General features: G+C 36.0%; 1 protein-coding gene across 3 annotated transcripts in view; it reads left to right on the forward strand.

Moving 5' to 3' along the window:
* The window catches only part of LOC109822722, a 41,644-nt gene that overhangs the window by 15,311 nt on the left and 14,336 nt on the right, over positions 1-11,997 (forward strand). For 2 of the 3 annotated variants that reach the window (XM_020388954.1, XM_020388953.1), the window contains exons 13-15: positions 69-141; positions 8,209-8,382; positions 10,874-10,996. In XM_020388954.1, the coding sequence (XP_020244543.1) occupies positions 69-141; positions 8,209-8,382; positions 10,874-10,996 (370 nt within the window). Of the gene's footprint in view, positions 1-68; positions 142-8,208; positions 8,383-10,873; positions 10,997-11,997 lie in introns of those variants that run through there. The other variant, XM_020388955.1, reaches the window with a different exon arrangement.

Below are 11,997 nucleotides of genomic sequence, written 5' to 3' on the forward strand. Positions count from 1 at the left end.
ACACTGAGACCAGACACTTACCTGTGTACTTGTTAAACTCAATGTAACAATTTTACAAACTTTTGCAGTGAGTGGGTTCTTGGCACTCGGGAGGATTTAGTGAAGGATATTACTGATGAATTGCAATCAGAGAATGGTGAGGTACTAATTTTAGGAACTTGTTCTCAATTTTTCCGTGTTTGATTCATAAATTCTTTGTCGATGCCCTCAACAAAGCCCTCCTGCAATTAGTAAGTGAGGTACTAATTTTAGGAACTTGTTCTCAATTTTTCCGTGTTTGATTCATAAATTCTTTGTCGGGCCCTCAACAAAGCCCTCCTGCAATTAGTAAGTGCATCTTTTTTCTGTCCTGTAAATTTACTCATCAACCTGTCTTCCTGTATGTTGGTTGTTACTTGTTATTCAGTCTTGACAGTTGGCACTAGAGTTATGTTGCTTCCGACTATGTTTGCCTCTATAGTTTTGGATATTGCTAATAGAAGTGCTTACAAAATCAGCAATCAACTTTGCTTATTGGGGCATGTTTATTGCAATTTATTTGATAGATCTTTCTTATGTCTGAAGTGGACAGTTGGAAATGGAAATCTGTATTCAAAAACTATTTTAATGATGTTTCATTGTTTATTAAAAAAACTGTGTTATTATTCATAATAACCAAACTTCAGAGCCTTGCCAGGTGGATTTAGGAATAATGGTAAACAAATAGGAACTACACTAAGAAGTAGGGGTGTTATCGGAGCGGATACGGTTCGGATATGACACTTACCATATCCATATCCGCTTCTTATAAACGGATACGGATACGGATACGGATCATTCTCGGTAAGAAAAATCATTAACCATATCCGCACTTATCGGAAACGGATACGGATCGGATATTTGAGAATCGGATCGGATATGATCACGGATATAAACGGATATTCACGTATAATTAGAATTACAACCAAATAGGTAAATATATGTGGTTGTAAGCTTCTCTTTAATTCACATATAATTAGAATTACTAAAATTGAGCACAAATCTATTAGACATTATCTTCATCCAAAACCTTCAGCAGCAAGTACTTAATCAGAATTACAACTTCTCAGTTGAATCCATTATGACATTCATTTTCCATCTTGTGATTACAACACTCGCAACTTCTGGGAAATAGAAATAAAATAGGGAAGACTTATAAGAATAATTGCAATAACAGCAATAGGACATAGCATACTTACCCCGCAAACAAAGGCTTAGACCTGGACCGATAGTAACTGCAACAGCAGAAAGATCATTTTATGACAAATTTGCATTTTCTATTGCTTGTTGAACAACCTGCAAAGTAAATCAGAAGTCATATGCTTATGGCATTAGAACACGAACACAAAAGGTAGAAGAGGGTAGTCAATCAAATGTCATGCCTGATCAATAACAAGCGAGTGTGCTTCTTCAGCCATTTTAGGAGCAACACCTCCACAGCGGGAAAGCAATTCTGCCTTGACCAGATGAGAGCACGAAGATAAATAAAAGTAAACAAGAAGTTTGACAGTCAAAGAGACTGACAATTTTACCAACTGGATTACAAAATCAGATAAGAATATACTGTATTGTAATACAAGAGAAGGTGTACTCTGCAAAACCAAATCAAATAACTCTAAGAACATACAGGACATAATCCATTACACCGGTACCTATCCTCACATCAATTCAATTAAATGGCTAAAAGAGCAACTTTAATTTCAGAATGTAACTGATTGAATGCGTTTCGAGAATCCGGAGGATAATTATGAGGATAATTATATAGTTAGAGATTCAAGGAGTATGGTTAAATTTCCATTATTTATCATTTCTTATTGCAATATTTTCTTTCTCCGGCTTCATATTTCCCAAGGGAAGTCCTAGCAGCAGCCACACTGCCACAGACTATGAGATTTTATAGTGTGCAAATCTAGAAAGATCTAATAACAACAAGAAGATTCTTAAACGCAAAGAATAGAATAGAGGTATATAAGCGACATTTCCCTTGCCAAAGGGAGAAAATTTTCTATTTTCAAGAGAACAATGTTGGAGATGAAGTGGTGATGAAGGATAGCACTCTTTTAATTCTAAATCCTCCTTCAATCCAAATAATAATAATAATAATAATTGAAAATTCAGGATAAAAGACCAAAACTTCTCCATTTCCTCTAACCTAAAATAAGCCCAAAAAATAAATTTAAAAAAAAGGCAAAAATAGAGAGGAAAGAAAAGCAAGAAGAATCACTTACAACCGCTGCAGCTGTATCGTCGCAGCTCGTCCTGATTCCGAGAACAACGAGATCGTCTCGATTCAGCGCCGTAGAAGTGTAAGCACCAGCAGCGAAATTTGAAGGCTATAGAGATCTGAGAGGGTAATTTTGAAGAATAGAGGATGGATGGATGGCGTGGGAGAGCAAAGGACGAAGAAATGAGGGATTTGGATTTAGCGAGATGGAAGAGATTCGTGAGTAGAGGGAATCGGGAGAGCGAGAGGGGCGAGCAGAGGATAAGGGCTGTCATTTTCCCACCGATTCAGGGAGAGAAAGGGATGAGGGCGGGGTTTCTCGACTATTTTTCAGCGCCTGGATGGAGGGCGGAGGCGGAAGAAGGAATGGGCTGGAGGCTAGGGTTACAACTTACAACTTACAAACTAACGGGTTTGGGTTAGCGGTTACGGGTTTGTAATTGTAACTTTGGGACCCGAATCATTATGCGGATATCCGTATCCGCAACCCTCATATCCGTTTCCGAATCCGTATCCGAAAAAAAATCCGAAACCATATCCGTTACCGTATCCGCCCGGTTTCAAAATTAGCTTACCATATCCGTATCCGTTCGGATACGGATGCGGATCGGTTCGGATATATCCGAACCGTTTGGCACCCCTACTAAGAAGCCTATGCTTGATGATAATTTAAGATAAAACTATCCTATCCTAAGTTGTGAAAGGTAAATATCTGAAACCACTAAACGTCTAAGTAACATGAATAACTAAAATTGATTGGGCCAAGTTAGAAGCAAACCAAAAAAAAAAAAAAAAGAAAAAAAAAGAAAAAGAAAAAGAAAAGAAAAAAGTAGTTCAAAACAAAAAAAAAAAAAAAAGAAAAAAAAAGAAAAAGAAAAAGAAAAGAAAAAAGTAGTTCAAAAGATAAATCCAATAACGAAAGCAACACCGAAACGGTCTAAAATAAATGATTGTGTTCGAAACAACCTCAAATAGGTAGACCCTGTTTTCCACATCATGCATCTCGAAAATAGCTTTCCATAGACTCCTGGATTACCTTGGATCACCTCAAATCAGACACCCGGGTCAGAACTTGTGGTTTTTTTTTTGAAGTATAGATGCTCAAATAGGCCTTCCTACCTTACTCTGCATTATACATGTACAATACCTTTTCCCTACGAGGTAAGAAACCCTTATTCTTACGCTATAAATTCAGATAAAAGGGTAAGAGAATCTTCTCCTTTAATTAGGGTAAATGGGTTTGCCATACCCACTGCTGTCCCTAGTAACTAATGTCATAATTGCTCAGTTTATTGCTCCCACTAGAGAATTTGGCAAGTTGTACTTAGGATGTTGAAATTAATTCAAGATTGTACTAATCTTGATTCTGGATCTATATGCTTTAGTGTATTTTTATAGGTATGAAACAAAATATTATCATCGTCTACTCCTCTCCCGACAAGAATGGGGTAGGATATGAAGCAAGGGTCCGTGAAAATTCAATCAAGCTTGTCAACTTGATGCCTACCATTTTTTAAAATAATGCCAAGTTTGATATGTTACAGTAGTGCTATTATATTTGATATTGCTCTACTTGAGAGCCTGGAGTATATTCGCAGATCTGTGCTGAATCAAGTAACCAACATAAAAATTTTTATACTGCATATCAAATTTCAACATTTTAATTATTTGAGACATTACTTGATTTCTGGGAGTCGCTTAAAGTGAAAAGTTTATTATTGAGCATAGTGTTCTCCTGGATTATCTTTCCTTTATATACTGGCATACGCCTGCCTGATTCTATCATAATTTTCTTTCATGAAACATCAGCATCTGTGAAGCTCTATGATAGGATGCAATATAAGTGTTTTCTGTGAGTTAAAGTCTTGAAGTGTGAGTGTTACAATAAGCAAGTGAGAATTTTTAATTTCTCAAGAATATTGGATCAATATTTAGAGAAAAGACGATAAACAATGAACAATCTTTTGACCAAATCGACAGAAGTTGCTGTCATGAACAGAAAAAACTATTAAGTTACACTTGAATGAAATGGTAACATACGTCCTATTAGAGTTTGTTTAAAAAAAAATCGAATGCATCGTATATAACAAACTTTAGGATCAAAATTAATTAAGAATACATGCATCATTATCAATATTTTTAATAAAGGTTAATTGCCGATAGACCCAAAGTAGTATAACCCAATTGCGGATAGACCCCTGAGCGAAATTTTTTTATAGACCCCTGAATGAAATTTTCTTATACTCTTTAAAGAGTAAAAAAGTCACTTAGTAGGTCAATCTGCATGTGGGCAAATAGTGAAGGGGTCTATTCGCACAAGTAGAACTTCAGGGGGTCTAACCGCAATTAACGTTGTTAATAAAGTAAAAGATCTATTATGAGTTTGTATAGGAGTTGATGAGTGAGAGAAAAAGAAAGGCTTATCATAAGGAATTTAGGTAAAATTTGATAAATGAGAGAAATGCGTTAGATAAGGCAATCAATATAAATAGAGAGAATAAATTAAATTTTTTATTTTAGATGACATTTTATGAGATATCAATCTTAAAAAAATACGAGGGAAAAATAAAATGCAAATGTATGAGTTTTTGCTTAGAAGGCAGAAAATTTAACTTCTCTGGATCACTGCTATTTAACTTCTTATTTTCTTAAAACTCTTTTTGGGAACTGGTTATCAAACATCTAGTTTTGTCAAGAGAGCATGTTTATGATCTAGAAGGTGCAAAATTACTTGCAATGCCAAACATACCTTAGAGATAGGGAGACACAAGGAAGGAGGCAGCTACTTCTTAGAGGATTTAAGCCCAAACCTTTCCCTTTTAAATCCAAGCCTGAAGCCATTCATGAAAACATCCACCATATTAAAGTTTTTCTTCATCATTGAGAGTACCTGAAAGACGATCATTTTTTTGTGGTATTTTGTTTCCATAGCATATGCAACAAGTTGGCACAAATTGGATGGCGAGAATGGCTTGTCATTCAGGTTTGTGGTCTAAAATATTTAACCCAACAGAACTTTATATATATTAATTTGGGTTGGGAAATTGAATGTTTAGCATTAAAGCATTTGGATTAACAGTTTGTACGGAAGAACCATCTATATCATTGCTTTCGGCCATTGTGTTGTGCTACCTTATATAATGAAGAAAAACTAAATTCATTTGATTTTGGTTTAAGAACTCAAACTAATGCAGATTAACTTGTACAAGGTGGCTTTTCCATTCGAACGTTTGATTTTTAGTTTGAATGGGAAGGATTTGGCTATGGAAGTATACAAGTCTTATACAAATAGAATAAAGTATTCAGTCATAGCCTGGTTTAAACAGGCTGTAAAACAAATGCTGGAACATCTATTGATATAATGGCATTTGCAGTCGTTAAAAAAAATTGAATCAGGTAGCAAAAGAATTCACAAAGATTATATAGAAGAGGATAAACTATTAACTGTGATGTGCAGCAGTGCAGTTGCTTCTTTTCTCAGTGATGGTTATATGTTAAAACACTTAAAAGGTCACAATTGCGTCCTGCCATCCCAAGCCATTGAGCCTCCTTTTTATATGCACTAGTGTCTCGGTGCATGTGATGTGTGCATAGCATGAAGGGTAGAGGAGTAGAATTGATCTTTAGTTAGCTTTTAAATTTTTTTTCCGGTTTTCCTAGTATGAGGACATTTAGATTGATTTTTGAAAGTGGTCCAGTGTGAGGGTATTTTCAAATTCTAAAACTGAAGCTCACATAAACCAAGTGGATTCTTTTAAACAATAGTATAGACTATAGATTATAAATATTTTTTGAGATTTATCGCGACCTATATAATAAAAAAATGGAGCCTATAAGGCTGAGCATGTGATTGCATTTCAAAGCAAAGAACCCAAGGAGCATAGCAAAGCGTCCCTCTTGAAGTTTAGCGAATGAATAATATGAAAAGAGCCAATTGGAAACTAGATCTTGCACTACTCCACAAGATTCTCAAAGTTTCTAGTCAGTGTAGATTTGTCAAATGATATAGCAGATAAATACCAAGGGAAAGTTACTTAGATTTTCTTGCATTTTTGTGCTCATGTTGTAACTATGTAGTAGAAGTTTCAGATATCTCGAGGTTGCATGACTCTTGATGGGAAATTTGATTTTGCACTACTCTGCAGGATTCTTAAAGTTTCTAGCAAGTGTAGATTTTTAAAATGATATAGCAGATATTACCAATGGAAAAAATTATTCTAGATTTTCTTGCATTTTTGTGCACATATTATAACTATGTAGAAGTGTGAGATATTCTCAAGTTTGCATGACTCTTCATGGATGCTGAGGGGATCAGAGTTCCTCGTAAAATTCAGGTGACTTGATAAAAAACATCCCATTCATGATCATCCCAGATAACTGTACAATTCAAGAAACCTTTCCACTCATGCTCTTTGTCTTGTAGAGGGGGTCTAGCCTCAGGCGCGCTTGTCTTGTAATATGTACGGAGTAGCGGAGCGAGGTGACACTGGCCTAAGGATTCCAAAAAGATACTAGGGAATGTAATATTAAGTGAGACGCAGCCTGATAAATGAGAGCACATGTATCCTTCGTCACTAGGAACCAAAATGGTTTAGCTTCAAATTGAATTTATAAGGCTCTTAACTTAAGAAAATGAGATAGATAAGTTCCTTCCAATTCATGTACTATCTTCCTCTGTACTTTTCTCTTTGGTTGTAAATTTACGGAGTCCAATATGATCATGTCAAACTGTCTTTCTTCGCCCAGCTTGTGGTGCCTTTAGTCATCATCATAGTCCTAAGAATTTGGTTCCAGATGTTTAGTTTCCACATCGTTTGGTTCCAGATGTTTAGTTTCCACATCGTTTTGTGGATAACTCACTTTTATTGATTACTGCCTACATATCCACAAAAATTCCTGTAGTTCTTGCCATTTCTGATTAGATAGTGGGATGGACATCAAGATGTTCATAACAAAAAAAAGTTCACCTCTCGACTAGTTAAGACACATGCATAATCCATGTGATCCAAGAGAGAAAACATAAGTACATAATTATGAGAAGTTTACTTTGTAAAACTTTTGGAAATTAGTAATCATACTTAATATGTATTTGAGGAATCTAGTTAGCTTTAACCAGAAAAGGGAATAAAAAGGAAATGTGTATGCAATGTCTCTTGTCCGTAAAACGATGTATACTATGAAATGCATTGAGAATAGAGCCACTGCTTTGTCATCTATATCTAATATCATTCTAAAGTTTTTCTCATCTATATCTAATATTATGACAAAGTTATTCCAAGGAATTATGCCAATGAGTAAAGTTTGATACTTGAACTGCATTTTAACTATCTTGAGACCTTGTTTCATTCTTATGCACAGTATTCATGCTTGAATAGTCTAAGACTATGATCATGTATGTGTGATATGGTTTATGATCAGGGTGGACAAGAAATTCTCATTGATGCTGTATGTTTTCCTCTACTTATAGTCCTGCATATTCTGTTAGATCTTCCTGTAAAAATCTAGGTATTATTTCTCCATTGCAGTTTTGGAAAGTTCTAAACTCTCTCGATCGTAACCAGCACGTCCTTGACTTCTATGCCTATTCCACCAAAACAGAGTTGTTTATAGAGAATAAGGCTCCACAATACATCCGATAAAATTTTACAAGGAATTGACTACCTGAGGTTTACTCGCTAACGTAGTAGTTAGTGAAATGTTCCTGACCAAAAAGAAAAAGAAAAAAAATCATTGGCAGAAAAGGGACTTCCCATAACTCATAAATGCATGCTATACTTTTTCTACACTAAGAACAGTAGAAAAGAAGAAAGATGATACATTAGTTATCGAGGATGACATTCGACTCTGGGGCATGGATAAAATCGAAGGGTTAGGTTAAAATAAATTCCCAGCAAACTGAAGTCACGTGTTAGTACTTGTTCTTGGTTACAACCATATTTTGAGTTGATTTATGTTGTTCCTCACAGGAATGGTGGACCTATGTGTGCATGGGACCTTCTGATCCGCATCCAAACTGGCATCTTGGGATGCGTGGTACACAGCACCGTGCAGTGATGTGGAGAGTCTGGAAAGAAGGTGGAACAGGGTTTCTCTATTGGGGCACTAATTGTTATGAGAAATCCATGGCTGCTAGTTCCGAGGTATTGTTTGATAATATACATTTATATGCTAGTGCTTATTAATGCAAAATCTTCCAGTTTCTTTTTGTTGTTTTCTCCGATTTCTTCTGGTCTGCATTTCATCCCCTGTTTTTGTCTTAATTTGAAAGATGGGACTGTAAAAGGAACACCATAATAGAATGGAATGGAAGAATAGGATGCACGAGCTGACCCCATACATTTGGGATGAAGGCTTTGATGATGATGCTGTTGTTGTTGACTGTAAAAGGAACAAATACTTATGAAACGAAGCTGTTATGGAACCTGTTCATATAATTAGGTGTAACTATTCCAGACAATTTACTCTTGATCTAATCTCAAACTGCTGCCCCTTTATCTAATATAAGCTTGCTATTCCTCTCTCTCTCTCTCTCTCTCTATATATATATATATATATATATATATATATATTGTGTATGAACTACAACACATTTTGTAAAATGAGCTGCCAGTTCTATGGCATGTGCGCCCCCTACTAGTCACATCGATGTGGGGCCTCACATGTCATAGAGCTGGTTGCCCATTTTGCAATACACACACATAAGCTTGCTAGCGCCTGGTCCATTGCCTGCCCTATTTCAAGATCTCAACATGCATAGTATGAAGTGTATGATCAGCTTGGTAGTATTTGGTCTTAAAGTTTTTGTTGCGCATATGGACCTTTAAAATCTTTATCAAAGTTTTATTTTAACAAAATCCCCCAATTTAATTAGAATAGGCTTCCTTTCTTTTGAGTCAAAATGTTTCTTGCTTAAGAGTCGAGATGTTCACCTATCTTCTAGGCCATTTAAAAAAAAGGTCAGTGTGTTAATGCTGTGGGTGGAACCTGTGGGCGTGATCAAAATACTAGATCAACAACTTTGCTTGTTGTTCAAGTAGAAATGAGCTCGAAGGTGCCCTGAAGTGTAGATCAGACCTATGATCAGTGGTTTGATTAGGAACTGGAGGAATTGCTCTGGACAGTCAACAAGTCATCTAAGTCATTATGGGAGTTAATCAGCATTAGGGTGCTGAAGGGGAGAGGTGGAAAGCTGATAGCAGGATCCTTGATCTGCTTCTGGGAACAACTAACTCTGTTCTATGAGATTTGATAAAGGCTCAATACTTAAACTGAGTTGCTTTCTTTTAGATCCAATGATTTCTGCAGACGGTGCTTTAGGTTCCCTGCTAAACAGTTGCATAAAACAGTCTTTTCTCCTTTGATAATTTATTTCAATTTGAAGGCATCATGATAACAAATTGGCAACATTTTGTTTTCCTTAGTTGCTCAAACTATGCTACTGATCAATTAAAAGTATAACGATCTCAAGGAATTGCATGGTAATAGAAAACACCTTTGGCCACCACCTAAAACTTTCCTAGTACTCAGGTGTGACGGTGATGAGTTTTTAGCTGCCATTAGACTGAAAATTGTTTAGAAGTCAACAATATATAATTGCTAGCCTTTTTCATTATTCCAGCCGATTAACATCTTGAAGGGCGAACATGATCCCAGAAGTGAGGAATTTGGTAGCTTGGAACAAGTGTGTAAAATGTGACACAAAAAACATGTCCACACAAGTTTCTGATAGAAATGACGCGGGTCTGATATCTTGATTGTTCAAGTAGATAAATGTACACCAATAGGGTCAATAGAGTGGGACACTTTCCACAATGTTTTTCCTGGGATCAAAAGATGCTTAGGTAATATTTTGCATCTTGCAGATTTTCTAATAATGTTGAGGCTATAAGTACAACTGCAATAGGAAGGATTCAGCTCTCTGGTCACTTGACAATTAAAGATGAGTCCAAAATTAGGAAGAGAGGTTAGAAAATCATTCCTTGAACCCACCAAAATCAAAACAACAGTCCTGCATTTAAAGAGTTAGATGGTTCAGGGAATTACAAAATGAACGATCAAGAATATTTATGGAGTGGATATGCATACAGGAAGACTTTCTCATTCATGACATGTGGATGTGATATTCTCATGCAACTCATGGATATTTTCATATAACTTCTGGCAAAGAGTGATCGAGCCTAGAGCATGGAATCCTCTCAAGAACTTGACCAGATGGCACAAGATTGTAAAATTAATATGTCTAGTTCAGCTAATTATTTAATGATTTTACAGAATTTCTTGCAAGTCTTAGACAATCCTGATGCAACAAATTATGTATAAAGTCCCAATGTTGTGAAGTGTCATGAACTAGTACCTTCGAATTACACGTCAAAGAACTGAACATTGAAGTGGCCTTGCATGAATCACTTCTTTTTTCTATTTGCTAAATAATATCTTATAATCTATTCTTGTTCCATACTAAAGATAAACATCTTATTTTGTACCTCGTTTGAGATTAAACAAAAGTGGGCTCTCTCAAATAATCAGTGGTTTCAAGTTCTTAAAAATTTCAAATGATAAATGGCTACTAATTTATGCTACTAGTTTATTTGCATTATTTCACCTAATTATATTTTCTATTTTGTGACGCAGATAAAATTTCGTCGTGGCCTTCCCCCTGGTGATGGAGTTTTATTCTATCCTGGTGAAGTTTTTTCTTCTTCACATGAACCAGTTGCATCAGCCCGTTTGGAGCGCATTCTCAGTGGCATGCAGGTATAACCAAAATAAGCTAATAGTTGCTCCATACGTTACTTGGTTCTTTTCCTTTTTAACTTCTTTTCAATTAAAGGATGGAATTGAGATATTCCCAACACTGCATAACCTCTTGGACAAATAACATTTATGCTATTTGGGGTCTGCCTAATGTTCTCAGTTTTGCTGATTTTGCAATGATAATTCTCGACGGATCTGAAGTCTTCACTCTTATCTTTTTATCATGAATTATGAGAAAGAAATAGTTTTTGCATGTGTTTGACCCGGTTATTCAAGTTCAAATGTTATCCTTCTTTTTCTCTGTGTGTGTGTCTCTGATCAGCAGGACCCTTACCCAATAAATCTGCTATTCTACTCCATGAGAGTCTTGGAATAACATTCCTTCGAATATTTTTCTCTTCTTTAACCTGAATAACTTGGTATTTCTCCTGTAAATCGGCTGTAGTACTATGTGGTCTCTGACCCAGATTATCTATACATCGTCCATATGCTGCAAATTGATGAGAATATCCATACCTCCATTTTTTCTATTGTTTAAACTGTTCTCTCTCATTGAAGCTTATTCAGATAGCGACATTTCTCTGGAGGTACTCCATTTTCCTTTTGAAACATACATTCGTCTGTATGTCCGTTCGTGCAAGCTGTTAATATAGGGAGATAGTAATAAAGATTCATTGAAGTCGGATGGAGGTTACCTTTTCCTTTTTTTGGTTGTCATGTGTGTCTAACAAGAGGACATCTTTTTCTCTTTTATTTCCTGTCGACTGTGTTTCTCTCCTATCCAAACAAACATGGTATTGATGTTACTGGCACTTACCAGCCTACACGGACGTGATTGCTGCCATCATTTGCATCTATTTGGTTCAGCGATTTTATTGTCTCTTCTTGATTTTATCACCTTCGCCTTTGACACCCTAAGTCTTTGTGGCACTGTCAGCCATAGGCAGCAGTCAGAGCTGGTTGGCAGTAAAAAAACAAAGGAAGAGAGATTTGCTCGCAAA

The sequence above is a fragment of the Asparagus officinalis genome, chromosome 8 (genome assembly GCF_001876935.1).
Source record: "Asparagus officinalis chromosome 8, Aspof.V1, whole genome shotgun sequence".
Taxonomy (NCBI): Eukaryota; Viridiplantae; Streptophyta; class Magnoliopsida; order Asparagales; family Asparagaceae; genus Asparagus; species Asparagus officinalis.